At 37.8% G+C, this 17212-nt stretch overlaps 1 protein-coding gene across 2 annotated transcripts in view; it reads left to right on the top strand.

The window, feature by feature from the left end:
* The window catches only part of FRMPD2 (FERM and PDZ domain containing 2), a 315586-nt gene that overhangs the window by 200508 nt on the left and 97866 nt on the right, over positions 1-17212 (top strand). For both annotated transcript variants that reach the window (XM_043980068.1, XM_043980067.1), the window contains one exon: positions 15783-15820. In XM_043980068.1, coding sequence (XP_043836003.1) covers positions 15783-15820 — 38 coding nt within the window. The remainder of the gene's footprint in view (positions 1-15782; positions 15821-17212) is intronic.

Raw genomic sequence — 17212 nt, 5'->3', positions numbered from 1 at the left:
GTTCACATTATTCTAGGTGTGTGTTTGGGATGGGGGTGGGGAGTAGATCTGTGATTTTGTTAGTAAAATGCACTCTCAGTCTGAGGACATACTCTGCAACTTGTAGTCTTAGGCAGTTGCCTAGAAAACAGAGTTTACATGATTTATCCAGGGTCACACAGTCAGTACATATCAGGGGCAAGCAGTGAACTCAGCTCTTCCAAGAATTTTGGGCTCATGGCTATCAATTATGCCATGTTGCTTCTCTTTACATTACTCTAGTTCATGCATACATTATTCTCCTGGCTCTGCTCAGTTCATTCTTTACAAGTTCATGAGACTCTGTCCATGTGCTGCCTACTTTTCTGATGCTCCTTTGTTCAGGCATCAAACTTGAGGCTTTAACTTTTTTAGGTTAAAGGCAGGGGGTTAGTTTTCTTTTTTTCCCTTATTCTTTTCTCTCACTGGGAAGAAGTTTAAATGGGGACAAATACAAAACTTAAGGACAGAACTGCCAGCAATACAGATCTTTTTATAGATATGCACTTCAAAAAATAATTGTAAAGTTCTGGCATTTTGGTAATTGATGATGACTCAACCTTGGAGTCATCCTGGACTCTTCTTTCTCCCTAACCACTCCACCCCCACTTAATGAGTTGCAAAATCTTGTTGATTCTGCTTCAACATCTCTTAAATCTGTGCCTTCTCCCCACCCACATGGCCACCACCTTCCTTACCTCTTATCTAGACTCCTATGTAGCCTCTCTTTTTCCTCCACTCCATCCCCCACCAACTGCCAAGATAATTTTTCTAGAGCATAGGTCTGATCAAGTTACTAAAGTGCTTGGAATCTTCATTGGCTCCCTAACTGCTTCCAGGACAAACTACAAAATCTTCAGTTTAGCCCTTCCCCATTTGGCTCCTAGCCAACCATTCCAAAATTACTGCATGTCACTCCCTTTCATTCACTCTCCATTCCAGCCAAGCTCATGCTGTTTTCCAGATTTGGTGTTCCATCTCTGTCTTCTCTGCCTTTGCACAATCTGTTCCCTATGCCTGGAATGCATTCCCTCCTTCCACTCTTGCCTTCTAGAATCCTCCACTTGGTTAAAGATTCCATTTGGGAGCTATTCCCTACAGGAAGTCTTTCCTAATCCCCATGTTTTATTTCTTCAACTGTGTAGTTTTTGTATCCATCTGTAGAATATCATTTCCTTGAAGGGAGGGCTTGTTTTTCACAACAGCCTTCTATATCCCCAGTATGTAATACAATTCCTTATTCAGAGTAGGTGCTTCTTGAATTTGGTGCCATTTTAAATTCCTCACTAGCACTTCACCCCCTATATCCAATCTGTAACCAAATCTCATTTTTTTCTACTTTCGCATGATTAATCAATCACTATTTATTATACACCTACTATGTGCTAAGTGCTGGGGATACAAAGGCAAAAGACATTCACTGCACTGCCCTCAAGGAGCTTACAATCTAGGGAGGAGATAACACTCAAATGGATCTATCTTGTACATCTACTTTTCATTAGCAAAGCCACCATCCTGGTGCAATGTCTGATCACCTCACTCCTGACTACTGAATGGTTGGTATTCTCTCCTCAAGTTTCTCCACTCTTTGGTCTGTTCTCCACTTAGCTGTCAAAGTGATTTTCCTAAAGTACAGGTGTGACCTTATCATTACCCTACTCAATAAAAGCTAATGACTCCCTATTACCTTCATGATCCAATATAGAACCCTCTGGCTTTTAAAAACCCTCACAACCTGGTCTCTTCCTACATTTCCAGTATTCTTATACTTTAAACGACCTCCCCCTACACACATTACTCCACAATCCAGAGACATCGGTCTCCTTGATATTCCTCATCCAAGATGTTCCATTACCCGAATCCACGCATTTCCTTTCTTTCTTTCTTTTTTTTTGCACGGCAATGAGGGTTAAGTGACATTCTGAGGGTCACACAGCTAGTAAGTGTCAGGTGTCTGAGGCTGGATTTGAACTCAGGTCCTCCTAAATCCAGGGCCAGTGCTTTATCCACAGTGCCACCTAGGTGCCCCCAAATCCATGCATTTTCAATGGCTATCCCCAATGTGTGGAGTGCTCTCTCTTCTCATATTTGTCTCTTGGATTCCCTGGATTTCTTCAAGACTCACCTAAAATTCCATCTTCTGCAAAAGGCTTTTCAGATCCTTCCCTCTCTCTGTCTCTCCTCAGCCTCTAAGATTTCTTTCCATGTATATTGTTTGTATCTTGCATGTGCATTTTTTTCATATTGTATTCTCCTTTGGAATTTGATCTCCTTCAGAGTAGGGACTCAATTTTTGCCTTTCTTTGTATCCCCAGCAATTAGCACAAAGCTTGAATCATAGAATGCACTTAAGAAATGCTTGAATTAAATAATCACTCCAAACTGTTTTGGGGTCAGTTGCTGCATTCATAAGTGTTATTTTGTACCCTGGAAGACCAGAAACTTAGGAACAAGGGCATAGGTGTGCAAGGAAGTGATTTGAAATGCATATGGAAACCTAAAAATACTCTGAAATTATATTATTTAAAGATTCCCTCCTTTGGACAGATTGTTTAGGTATTCAAAATTTCCCTATAAAAATGTTGATAATTGTGAGGGAAAACAATCCTCTTCTCAATAATTCTTGGGAACTCAGCAGTGATGTGACAAAGACTCCTTTATTTCCTTCTTGTTAGAAGGAGGCACCCTAGTGTACAGCTAGTAGGTGCAAAGAAATGGGGCTCACAGGCCCTGTTTTAAACCCTAGTCCCTAATGCAAATGGACCCTCCTCTTTTTCATCATTGGTCTGATTACTCAAGGGTTACAATCTACAAATGCAGTATTACCATCCCTCTTCCTTATATGGGCATAACTCAGGAGTCAACCTTATTGAGACCTGGGCTCCTTGAACCATGTGATTTTGTTAGCCAGAGGGGGAGGAGGGGATCTGAGACCTTTGTCCTAAAAACAGGTCGGGAGGAGTATGATTGACTGTTCTATCCTCATTGAGAGGAGACAAGTACCCATTTTCTCACAATACCCCAAGAAAACAGAATGGTATAGTAGAAGGAAGTCTGAATTTAAAGCCAGAAGACTTGGGTTTGAAATAAATTTTTGCCACTACTACCTGTGTGACTTAGAGTAAGCCATTTTCCTTCTTTCAGACCTCAGTTTTCTGATTTGTAAAAATGATGAGGGTGGTCCTGGTCTCTTCTGCCCTTGAAATTCTAGAGTATATTAATTATTTATTAACACATTTTTTTTGAAGAGGAATGGTTTAAGGGGAATGTACAAGGGATTGAGACATTTAAAGCACCTACAAAGAAAAATTGGGCAAGAGGGGGAAAACGATGATTCCCCAACTTGATAAAGCCCATCACAAGGTGGAAGACGCCCACCTAGGTTTCACTTTGCAGTCAGTCAATTCATCCTCATTTTGTATCCCATGGATTAACAAATAGCTTTTGGCTAATGTTAGAACCTACCTCAGAATAGGAAAACACACCTTTTTTTTTTTTTTTTTGCAGGGCAATTAGGGTTAAGTGACTTGCCCAGGGTCACACAACTAGTAAGTGTCAAGTGTCTGAGGCCAGATGTGAACTCAGGTCCTCCTGAAACCAGGGCTGGTGCTTTATCCACTGTGCCACCTAGCTGCCCCCACATACCCTTTTTTGGAGAGCAATGTTTGCATGATGGGTCTGGGTAGAGAAGTTTTGATGGTTGTTACCTTATTAAGAAACTAACATTAATCTGTAAATTAAATTCTTTATAAATTTACAAACTCTTATTACCATCAACAAAAACAATCATGTAGCTATATCTAAGGCAACTTACCTGACTTAAAAGATGTTTTGCTCAATTTCTAGGACATTTCATAAGGCAGAACAAAAACAATTTTCAATCAATCAATAGCCATTTATTTTGTAGCTACTGTGTGCCACACACTACACTAAGGATTAGGGAGATGAAGACAAAAGTGACTTGGCAAGCCAGTAAGAAGCTTTTGTTCATTCTAGGTCCCTGTGAAATTCTATCACCATTGACTCTGTTTACATCCTCCCTTTCTTTCTTCTTTTTCCCCTTTCTGGCTCTACTGAGACTAATTCTAATGATATTTTGTATCATCTCATGATTCCTTGTATGTTTACATATTTATTTGTTTATACCATCATAGAATTCTCTTATATTAATGTCATAATTTATTCAGAAATTTTTTAAGTTGTTAGGAGTTTGTTTCCATTTTTCTCCTACAAATGGGTAGTTTTATATATATATATATATATATATATATATATATATATATATATATATATATATGTACACATATACATATATATAGCCAGGTTTTTTTCCTTTTCATGGTATTATAGTATTTTTGAGATAAAGTCTTAGTAACAGTAATAGCAACAGCCCACACTTATGTAGCCATTTAAGATTTTCAAGGTGTTTTATATACAGCCTCATTTAATCTAACAATAGAATCACCTGAACAAAAAGTAGTATAAGTTTTATGACCTGTTGTTTGTCCTTCATTCAGGAAGAGGACCATGACATCAGGGTGATGTCATGATTGCAGTGAATTGAATTTAGGTGAGGGAGGGCTGTGCAAGGTTACCAATTTCACTCTCTTCTCCAGCCTTCTGGGTCCAGTGGCAAGATATATATCAGGACAACTGGAGAAGGCCCTGAATGTTTAAGGCAATTGAAGTTAAGTGACTTGCCCAGCGTCACACAGCTAATAAGTGTCTTAGGTAAGATTTGAACTCAGCTCTTCCCAACTTCAGGGCCAGTGTTCTATCCACTCCACCACCTAGCTGCCCACTTTTGTTCTCCAAAATGTCTATAAGAGTCTGCAGTCCTATAAACAGTATAATAAGGCACCTATTGACCACACCCTCGCCAATGCTGGATTCATCATTCCTTGATATTTTTGCCGTTCTAGGGGATATAAGGTAGAATATTACAGTTGTCTCATTTTGCTTTTCCTCTGATGATTAGACAACTTGAGCAGCTTTTTGGGGGGAGGGGGAGCACAGAAGACAGCCTGAGATAGTAAATAGACAGCTGGCCCCAGAGACAGAAAGACCTCTGATGAATATTGCCACAAACTGACTGTGTGACTTGCGGCAAATTACATAACCTTTCATTGCTCTATGCAACTCTTTAAGACTTCTTCCTTCTCCCTCATAGATCTCTCTGTCACCTAACAAGAGTCAGTTAAATGTTGGCCATGTCTTACTTCTTCTCTAATGAGCATTGGGGGATACACTTCCAGCTAATCTCCTGAAGTCAGCTCAGGGTAATGATGGGTGTTCTGAAATCTTTCCACAGTCTTTTCCTTTATCATTCTTTGGATTTGAAGACAGTAAGACTTACATTTGAATTGTGCTTCACTTATTGATTGTGTGACCCTAGCCTCAAATTGTTCTCCTCTCATTCTCTTCTAAATATTCTGCAGTCTAGCTTCCCATCTGAACTGACCTCTCCAAAATTCACAGTGAGCTACCTCTTAATTGCTAAATCCAGTGGCTTTTTCTTCATGTACGTCCTTATTCACCTTTTGCATTTGACACTGTGTGGATTACCTTCTCCTCTGGTCTATTCTCTCTTCACATGATGCTGTTCTCTTGAAGTTATTTTTCTGTCCAATTATTCCTTCCCTGTGTCCTTTGCTGCTTCTTCATCCATGTAATGCTCACTAATTGTAGGTATTCTGTCCTGGGCTCTTTTCTCTTCCCTTATCATTCTCTCTTACTTGCTGATCTCATCAACTCCCATGGATTCAAATGACATTTCTATGCTGATGATTCCCAGATCTATTTGTCTAATCTTAAGCTCCAGTACCACAAGATCAACTGCTTCTTGAACATTTCATACTGGGTGCTCTGGAAGTATTTTAGACTCATGTCCAACAAATACTCCCAACTTGCTCCCAAATCCTCCCATCTTTCCTCGTGCTATAGAGACTACCACTGGCAGTCAGCCAGGCATACAACCTTGGTGTCATCCTCAATTCTTCACTCTCACTCACTACACATATCCCCATCTTCAATGTCTCTCTCATAGTGGTCCTCTTCATACCTCACTCAGTCCTCATCAACTCTTACTTGACTATTATAATACACTTTTAACTGGTTTCACTGCTTCACATGCCTCCTATTCCAATCCAGCCTCCAGTGAATTCCCAAGGCGATTTTTTAAAAAGTGCAGATCTGATTATGTCATACCTCCTCAACTCACTGAATGCCAGTGGCTCCCTGTTGCCTTTAGGATCAAATATGCTCTTCTGTTTGGCATTTTAAGCTCACCATAAACTGGTCTCTTCCTATCTTTCTTTTCTTTTCTTTTTCTTTTTTTTTTGGTGGGGCAATGAGGGTTAAATGACTTGCCCAGGGTCACACAGGTAGTAAGTGTCAAGTGTCTGAGGCCAGATTTGAACTCAGGTCCTTGTGAATTCAGGGCTGGTGCTTTATCCACTGCTCCACCTAGCTGCCTCCCTTTCATAGCTTTCACCTTCTTAAACTACTCCTTTCTCTATAACTCTCTGATCCATCTATGCTGGTTTCTTTATAGTTCCTTGAACATGACATTCCATTTTCTGACTTCATGTCTTTGCCCAGGCTGTCCCCAGTGCCTGAAATGTCCTTTCCCCTCATCGCTGCCTCTTATTTACCCAGGTTCTGTTCTTTAAGTCTCAGCTCAGATTCCATGTTTTATGGAAAGCCTTTGCCAGGTCTCCCCACTGATTAGTTCTAAATCTTTCTAGATTGCCTCCTATCCTTATTTTGTAGGGATGTAGTTCTTTATATGCCTCCCCATTGGAATGGAGACACCTTGAGGGCAAGGGAGGCTTTGGCCCTTCTTCGTACCTCCTAGGACTTGTGCCTGGAACAAAGTATGATAGTTGGCTGACTAAATGGGCATATTAGTCAACCTCTCTTAGCCTCAGTTTCCTCGTCTGCAAAATGAGGATAAACTTAGGTTGATTTCAGATGAATCTGTTGTTGCTAGTAATAAGATTTTTTTTGGGGGGGGGCAGGGCAATGAGGGTTAAGTGACTTGCCCAGGATTGCCATATTTGAACTCAGGTCCTCCTGAATCCAGGGCCGGTGCTTTATCCACTGAGCCACCTACCTGCCCCCAGCAATAAGATTTTTAGAACTATGTTAAATACAAGTGTTGAGAGGGATCATCCCTGTTTAACACTTGTTTGTAATTGAAGACTTATAGTGTTTTTGATTATATACACTATTAGCATGGAGTTTCATATATATGTGTGTATACACATACATGAATATAGATAGACCCATCTATTAAAATATAGTCATAGGACCCTTTTATGATGTAATCAAATAAATATGATTATTTTATTTTATTTAAGGTTTTCTTTGCATCTAATGTCATAATCATATAGTCTTTATTCTCATGAGAATATTTATTGCTTCATTCCCTCCCCCCTCCCCGTTAATAAACCATTAGTTCATTCCATTGATAAATTACACTGGATTGTGATAGATTTTTATTTTGACAGGGGATATATTACTATCACCTAATATATTTAGTCTCATTAAATACTATTGTTATAGTTTTTATTCTCAGCTCTGTCTTTATTTGGTTTAGGGATAGATTCTGTATTTGCCTCTTGTGGAAACAGTAAAATAGCCAACCATCTCACTCTGTTTTGAAACAAGTTACCCAAAAAAAGAAGGAAACAGTTTATGATCATAAAAATTACTTGATCCCTAAAAGTTTGCTAAGCTCCAATTTTGATTCAATCTGGTCTGTGTCTCAGTCTGGGCTACATCTCCGTAGGGCAATTCTTTCATGGCCTCTCTGATTTCTCTTTTCCAGACTTAGGTTGTTCAAAACTTGTTTTGTTAATGTTGGTATAATGTAATTTTGTAAATAGCCATTAATGGTTTTTTTTTGTTCTTTAATTTATTGGTCTAGAGTCATGTATAATGATCTCTGATAACTTTCTTAATTTGTTTTTCCCCACTTGTGATCATTCTCTTTTCTCATTCCCAGTTTTGTTGATTTGGGTTTGCTTTTATTAGATTTGCTAATTGTTTGTCAGGCTCACTCATCTTTTTTAAAGGGCCCTTGAAATTATCTTTTAAACGGTTTTCTTATTTTCAATTGAATATAAGTTGAAAATATCCTAATCTTGTTGATTTCTTTTCAGCTATCTATTAGTTTGTTCCCTTTCTATCTTGTTTGTGTGCGGCCTCAATTCATCTTTCTTTCCTTCTCATTAAAACAGGAATTTACAATTATGACTCTACCTCTGAGTACAAGTTTTGGTTATATACCAAAGATGTGTCTCTTGTAACGATCTTTGATATGCATCTGTTATTGTTTTAAAATTTCCCCTTTTTACTCAGTCATCATCATTATTTAATTGGCCATTTAAACATTTCTCTGGAGAGGGGTATGTGTTTGCATGTGTTGCACCTTTGTTTATTTCATCATATTTATTGTATATTCTTTTTTTTTTTGGCAGAGCAATGGGGGTTAAGTGACTTGCTCAGGGTCACACAGCTAGTAAGTGTCAAGTGTCTGAGGCCAGATTTGAACTCAGGTCCTCCTGAATCCAGGGCTGGTGCTTTATCCACTGCGCCACCTAGCTGCCCTGTATATTATTCTGATCTGTGAAAACATAGGATATTTGCCTTCATATATATATATACACATAATGCATATATGTATGTGTTTACACATTCCATATATATGTATATATATACATATTTATGCATGCATGCATAAATATGTGTATGAATATATATTCCCTAATCATTGTAACCCCGCATGAATATAGACTTTACAGATGATGAGAAAGAAGATCCCAACTCCATTAAGTTTAAATTCTCTTCCTATGTCCACCAGATCTAGGATTTTGTTTTTGTTTTTTAATATTCTGCCAAACACTGTCATCTCCTGTCTAGATTTTTTGTTGGATTTATCATATACTGATAAGGAGGTGTTAAAATCTCCAGGCATTATTTTCAATCTACTTCATTTCACAAGACTATGAGATTTTCCTTTATGAATTTTGCTGCAGAATTACTAGGTCACATACATATTCAAATCATGGCCTTTCATTTTCAACAAACCTTTTAGCATAATATAATGTTCTTTGTCTCTGATATTTTCTGGTTTGAATCTAATTCTATCTGATATCATTAGTGTTGTGCCTGTATTTCCTGATTTGATCGTAACATGGTTAATTTTAGACCAGTTTTTCATTTTGAATCCATTTAGATATTTATGAATTAGGTATGTTTACTGTCAGCAGCATACTGTTAGAGTCTGCTTTTAAACCCATTTGGTAATTCTTTTGAGGTTATTGGGGGAGTTTAGCCTGTCCTTCAATGAATTCCTTAAAGCAGATACATCTCTGTAAACTTTTCAAAGTCTATTTGTTTTTCAAATAACCATCTCTTGTCTTCATAAGACACAGTGTGTTTTGCTTGGTAGAAAAGCATGAGCCATTAACCTTGAATTCTTAATTTTGAAAATGGTATATTCCAATTTCTACATCCTCCTTTGTCCTGCTGGAAAAATCAGCTGTGATCTTAATTGTATTTCTCTGGTAAATGATTTTTTCACTTCTTGTGGCAGTTTGTTCCATCATTTCCTTAGCTATCTAGCTTTGGTGTTTAAATATAATGTATATAATCTTGGGTTCCTCCTAGCAGACCATTCTGGGAATTATTTCTATCAGTATTTGGACAATTGCTTTTGTCAAGTCTTACAATTTTTGAGGATTTCTTGAAATGTAATATCCATTTTTTTGTTCTTCTAATTTTTCTGGGACATCTATCATTAGGTTGCTGTATCCTCCAGGATATAGTGTATTCTTCAAGTCTATATGTTTTTCAATAGTTTGTATAACTCATTGATTGTATGTGTGTGTATGTGTGTGTCCCCTATTGTGGTAAATTACTTGCTTTTCTTGATGTATATGGGTTGTAGGATGCTGAGTGGGTGGTTGCAATTAGATTTTCCCTATTGGACATTTCCTTCATTAGTTCCTCTAATTTAAAATTTTCACATCTAATGTTTCCTGTTCTTCTGTCCCTGTGCCCCTGTAATTTTCTTAGCATTGTCAATTCTTTCTTAATTTCCTTGAATGTGTTTTTTATCCACCTGGGAACATAATGAGATATCTTGCCTATTCTCTTGGACCACTTCCATTGGTTCTTTTCTTAGCACTATAAGTTAGTTTAGTGGCTCTGAATTATCCAGCATCATCCTTTTTTTGTTCATTTTAAACCATGTATAGTTTTTATACTGAGTGTGTAGGGGGGGTTTTGTTTGTTTTTTGCTTTTAATATTATTCTATGTTGTTTTCTAGTGAAAGGTATGAGAATCTGATTGCTGTAAACCCTTTCACTTGTGCTGACATCTTACTTTGGTAATATAGGGATATTTTGTTCCTTTAAAAATATTTACAAAGTGACTAGATTTGGGCCACTGTATTAAACCATGGTATAGTGACAACAGAATTAAATTTTCCTTCTTTTCTTTAAAAATTTTTTTTATCATAAAAGTATTTTATTATTTTCTAGTTACATGTAGAGATAGTTTTCAACATTTGTTTTTATAAGATGTCTAGTTTCAAATTTTTCTCCTTCCCTCCCCTCTCTAACCCCTCCCCAAGACAGCAAGCAATCTGATATAGGTTATATATGTACAATCACATTAAACATATTTCTGCATTAGTCATGCTGTGAAAGAAGAATCAGAGCAAAAGGGGAAAACCTCAAAAAAGAAAAAAACAAAAAAATAGAAATAGCATAGTTCAATCTGCATCTAGATTCCACAGTTCTTTTTTTCTGGATTTGGAGAGAATTTTCCATCATGAGTTCTTTGGAACTATCTTGGAACATTGTATTGCTGAGAAGAGTAAAGTCTATCGCAGTTGATCAACACACAATGTTGCTGATACTGTGTACAACGTTCTCCTGGTTCTGCTCATCTCATTCAGCATCAGTTCATTTAAGTCCTTCCAGGTTTCTCTGAAATCTGCCTGTTCATCATTTCTTACAGCATGATAGTATTCCATTACATTCATATACCACAACTTGTTCAGCCATTCCCCAATTAATGGGCATCCCCTCAATTTCCAATTCCTTGCCACCATAAAAAGAGCATCTCTAAATATTTTTGTATATGTGAGTCCTTTTCCCTTTTTTATGATCTCTTTGGGGAAAAGACGTAATAGTGTGTGATGAAATAATGGGATTTAGCAGATACTCAAAGACCCACCTGGAGATTAATCTAGACTGATTGAATCAAGTGAGAGTGATTGACTGCTGATTAGCCTACTTCAAGTTAACTGGATTGTAATCACACCTGGCTAGCCCTTAAGAAGGCTTTGTTCTCAGAAGCTAGACTGTGAACTCAACTTGAGAACACCTTCAAAACCAATGGATTTGGATGATGCCAACCAATCAGCTTGAAGCAGTGTGTAAGGACCACCTCTGTTCCAGACCTATAAAAAGCTTCCACAATCAGCTTGCTGGGGATTTTGTGATTGAAGCAGGCTTGTGGCAGAGGACTTGAGGAAGAACCAGACCACGCTGGAACTCTAGGCTAGATAGGCTTTTCCCTTAACTTTCTGAACTCCATGTTAATACCTGTATGCTTTAATAAATATTTAATCCCCAAAGACTAGTGCTAAAGCTTCTAATTTAAGGCGACCACAATATAGATTTTAAACATCACAAGTGGTATTGCTGGGTCAAAGCATATGCACAGCTTTATAGCCCTTTGGGCATAAGAACTGTAGTTTGAAACATAGGATCATGTGATATTAGACTGAGAATTGCAAGGGACCTTAGAGACCCCCAAGTTTGACCCCACCCTGTCCATTTTGTAGATGAGGTAACTGGAGCAGAGATAGGTTCTGTAACTTTCCCAACGTTCTTCTGATTTTATGCACAGGAAAATATTCAGAAAACATGGCTTCCAGTCCTGACTCTTAGTGCTTTTATGCCTTGGAGAAGTCTCTTCACCTGTCTGGGCCTCTTAAATGAGTTTATGCATGTTAGTTAATCAGCCAGTATTTATGTACTACATGCTATACTAAGTGCTAAGGAAACCAAGATGGGCAAAAACAGTCCCTTTCATCAAGCAGTAGATAGATGGTAAGAGAGGAAGAGGATAAGAAGGAGTATATGGCAAATGGTCTCTTTTTTTTTCAGTTGAGAATGAGGTTAGGGTTTCAGCTGAGTGGATAGGAGGACAGGATGCTATGGGAGCTTTGAAGAGCTGAGGTTTAGAACAGCTATTATGTTATATCAAATTAATTAGGGAGGAATAGAGTGTTTGCCTTCCAGCAGTGAGGGCTAACTTGGGAGTAGATAGCAAATATTTATAGTGAACCCAGTCAGAGTGGTTTTGTGATTTCTTCAGCAGCACAAGATTAGAATAACCAAGTTGATGTGGCCTCAAAGTTATCCCTAGTAAATGATTACTCAATAGGTTATAAAATACCAGCAAGATATGTAAACGTTTTGAGTTAGGGTAAGGAACAGTCATTGGATGAAGTGTAATCATCATCGTCACCATCGTCACCACCACCACAATAATATTTATATCCATGAGAAGACTATCAATAACTGACATTTATATAGTGCTTTTTTTCTCATCAAGGTTTTAAAGAGAAGAGAAAGGGCAGCTGGGTGGCACAGTGGATAGAGCACCGGCTCTGGATTCAGGAGGACCTGAGTTCAAATCTGGTCTCAGACATTTGACACTTACTAGTTGTGTAACCCTGGGCAAGTCACCTAACCTTCACTGTCCCACCAAAACCAAATATTTGTTTTGTTTTTTGTTTTTTGGGTATTTTGTGGGGCAATGGGGGTTAAGTGACTTGCCCAGGGTCACACAGCTAGTAAGTGTCAAGTGTCTGAGGCCAAATTTGAACTCAGGTTCTCCTGAATCCAGGGCCAGTGCTTTATCCATTGTGCCACCCAGCAGCCCCCAAAACCAAATATTAATAATGAAAATAAGCAATTATTGAGGCTAAGGGAAAGGATGTGTCAGCACCTTCTAGTTCTAAGTCATGATATTATAGCCTAAGCTCTAAGTGTCCTTATCCTCACATACAAGGATGAGTAGCAACCTTAGAGGTAGGCTTGTTAGTTCTTTATAGGGCTCTAGCCAAAGTCTTGAGGGCTAAGGACTATCTAATTCTTTATGGCTCATGAGCCCCCACTTCTTCCAAGTGATTATTGAATATCAATTAGTTAGACATAATTAGCTTTTAGAAAAGGGTATTTACTAAGGAGGTGTAGTAAGAACAGTTGTTATAAAACATTCCTTCAAAGGTCTGTGATACTCTATGTGTATATAGAGTCCCAGAGGGAAGGGAGCTGAAGTATAAAAAGCACATGTGGTATCAAAACTATTTGGTACTAGCTAAGAAATAGAGAGGTGGATAAATGGAATAGGTTAGGCACAGGAGACACAGTAGTAAATGACTATGGTAAACAACTGATAAACCCAAAGACTCCAGCTTCTGGGATAGGAACTCAGTATTTGACAAAAACTGCTGGGAAAACTGGAAGATAGTATGGCAGAAACTAAGCATAGACCAACATCTTTCACCTTATACAAAAATGAGACCAAAATGGGTACATGATTTAGACATAAAGCGTGATACCGTACATAAATTAGGAGAGGAAGGAGTAGTTTAGCTCTCAGATCTATGGAGAGGAGAACAATTTCTGACCAAAGAAGAGATAAAGAATATTATGAAATGCAAAATGGAACATTTTGATTACATTAAATTAAAAAGGTTTTGTAAAAACAGAAGTAATGCAATTTGGAACTATGCCCAAAGGGCTATGGGGCTGTGCATAACCTTTGACCCAGTAATACAACTACTAGGTCTGTATCCCAAGGGGATCACAAACAAAGGAGAAGGACCCACATGTACAAAAATATTTATAGCAGCTCTCTTTGTGGTGGCAGAGAATTGGAAATCAAGAGGATGCCCATCAGTTGGGGAATGGCTGAACACGTTGTGGTATATGAATGTAATAGAATACTATTGTACTAAAAGAAATGATGAGCAGGCAGATTTCAGAAAAATATGGAAAGACTTAAGTGGACTGATGCTGAGTGAAGTGAGAAGAACCAAGAGAACACTGTACACAGTAACAGCAACATTGTGTGATGATCAACTGTGATAGAGTTAGCTCTTCTCAGCAATATAATACAATGATCCAAGACAATTCCAAAGGATTCATGATAAATGCTCTTGACATCCAGAAAAAAATAACTGTGGAACCTGAATGTAGATTGAACCATACCATTTCTACTTTTTTTTTTGGTCTGTGAGATTTTTTTCCCTTTTGTTCTGATTCTTTTTTTCATATGACTAATGCAGAAATATGTTTAATGTGATTGTACATATATAAACTATATTGAGTTGCTTTCTGTCTTGGGGAGGGGGCAGGGCAGGGAGGGAGGCAGACAAATTTGGAACTCAAAATCTTATAAAAACAAATGTTGAAAACTGTCTTTAAATGTAACTGGAAAAAATAAAGTACTATTAAGATTGAAAAAAAAGCACATGTGGTAAAGAAGTAACTCATAAAAAGGATACCTCACAGCTCCTGGGTACTAGAAATCTTTTTCTACCCTTTATCGGATTCCCAAGAAGTTCCTCTTAGACTTGGTGTAGCATGTCTGCTGCGCTCCTTGTGAGGCCATGGTTTTGTCATTCAGTCTGTTCTTGGTTTCTAATACATATCTGATTTCCAGTCACTTATATCTGAAGGGATGATGCTAGAATGCCGATGGGAAGTTAGGAAATTCTCTGGACCTTTGACGTTCACAAGGCCCTCCTCCAGTCAAAGGGAGAGAAAGAAGCAGGCCTAGGTAAAGGTCAAAGATGATATACTCTCCTCCCCACACATGAAGTTTCTTTTCAGGGATTTTGCTGGAATACTCCTGGCTCATACTCTTAAATTTTTAGGCCGAAAGTGACTTTATATTTTATAAAAAACCCCAGGGGTATGACCAAGTTTCCTTGGCCAATCCAAACACACTTCCCATGCAAGTCACTCCAGTTCAGTGGTGTCGAACCCAAATAGAAATGGGATTCACCAAATAATGCAAAAGGTTCCCTTTTGGGTTGCATGTTGACTTAGAAAACCATATATTAATATTATCTTTGTTCTACTGTATTTTTATTTGTTTTGTTAACTATTTCCCAATTAAATCTTTTTTTTTTCTTTTTGGTGAGGCAGTTGGGGTTAAGTGACTTGCCCAGGGTCACACAGGTAGTATCAAGTGTCTGAGGTCATATTTGAACTAAGGTCCTCCTGAGTCCAAGGTCAGTGCTTTATCCACTGCGCCACCTAGCTGCCCCCCAATTAAATCTTAATCTGCTTTGGGTCATGCTCAGGAGTGTTGTGGGAGACCTGCAGCTACATATTTGACACATGTGCTCCAGTTGATCAAGGGATTTCTACTCTAAAGTCATTGGTTGAGATAGATTTTCACCTTATTAAGATATCACATATACATTAAATGGGTTGTGATGATTTGATTGATTTACTCAGTTGAACACAATGTGCTCATAAAATCATAGATCTAGAATTGGAAGGAACCTCAGTAGCCATCTAGTTTAGTCCAGAGATCTTTAATTGATTAAATTGAGGCCCAAGATAACAAGATAAGTCCCATTAACAATGTGCCTGAATCATTTATAATGGGAAGGATGAAGTAGTTGGTATATAATTCTCTTTTTTCTTTTCCTTTTCAGAGTGGGCTACCCAGTGATCCCCCGGAGACAATACATAGGTAAGCCTTTTACTTTTGCTGAGGAATTATGCAAGTGAACCAGTTGGATTCTGAGGATAAAACTAGTTAATTAAATATGAGAGACTGTGAGGTGGGAAACAGTGGCATTTTAAAAACAGAAAACACACTCTCCAATTTCTTTTAATGTGAAAGTTCATTAAATTATGTTGTGTCTCTACTTTAGCTTTTAAAAAAAAGTTTTTGTAGTGTAGATCATTTAGGATGAAGGGGTTGGATCTGTAGGAGTAATTAGTGAAGAATGATTTAGAAGAGCATGAAAATGGAAAAACACTCCCACAGAATCACAGAAACAGACCTTAGAGATCTACCTAGTTAAATGACTTCATTTCCTAGGTAGGGAGCTAAAGTTTTCTATCAATGAAGGTAATCAGGACTTAATAATGATAATTGCTGGCATTTCTATATAGTGTTTCAACATTAGCAAAGAACTTTAGAAATATCATCTCATTTAATCCTCATAACAACCCTTGCAAGGGAGTACTATTATCATTATCCCCATTTGATACATGAAGAAACTGAGGCATACTCAATCACTCCTATCTGAACGGATGATGCTAGAATGCTGATGGGAAATGGTACAGGGTTACAAAGGTAGTAAGTGTCTAAGGCTCTATTTCAATTAAGGTCTTCATAAATGCAAGACTAATGCTCTATCCACTGAGCTACCTAGACTTAAGTCTGCTATTATTTCCATTATACTTCTTTTAGGTTCTCATGAGGATCACCTCTAATGTCCTATATTTAGGCATGACTATATCCCAATTAGTGTGAATAATGAATCCCCTAAATGGTTGCATTATTTGAATTCAGGACCAATGACTGTATTTGAAATCATTATACCTTTGAATAGTGAGAATTCAAAAAATGGGACCACTTTCAGGGGAATTCTTTATTTGCACTAATTTGGATCTGGCTAGAATACTTTCTGAGAGGTAGTGTGTTACAGTGGAAAGAGAGGCAGTCTCAGAGTTAAGACTTAGGTTTTAGCTATACCTCTGACATACAGAATATTCCAAAAGTCTTAATAAAGTTTGAATCTATTAGTCTTTTGGGACACCCGGTAAGTGACTGTGACTTTGAGCAAATCACTTAACCTCTAAATGTTCCAGGCAACTTCTGAATCTATAAATTATAGAGCAAGTATCCATTTGTATCCACAGGAGTTTCCTCTTGGGGATTTCTTTACACCAATGAAGTCACCAATTTTGTCCAACCCACCTCTCCCCCCAAACTATCTAGGTAGTTTTCTCCTGAGTCATATGAATGAAAAGCTTGTATGGAACTGCTATAGAATTATATATCCAGATTTCTCTACCTACCTAGAGCTCTATACATATAAATACATATATGAATATTCATATAGCTAGGTCT

The sequence above is a fragment of the Dromiciops gliroides genome, chromosome 2 (genome assembly GCF_019393635.1).
Source record: "Dromiciops gliroides isolate mDroGli1 chromosome 2, mDroGli1.pri, whole genome shotgun sequence".
Classification (NCBI taxonomy): domain Eukaryota; kingdom Metazoa; phylum Chordata; class Mammalia; order Microbiotheria; family Microbiotheriidae; genus Dromiciops; species Dromiciops gliroides.
Note: the sequence above shows the minus strand (reverse complement) of the source record. Positions and strands in the feature narration are given on the sequence as shown.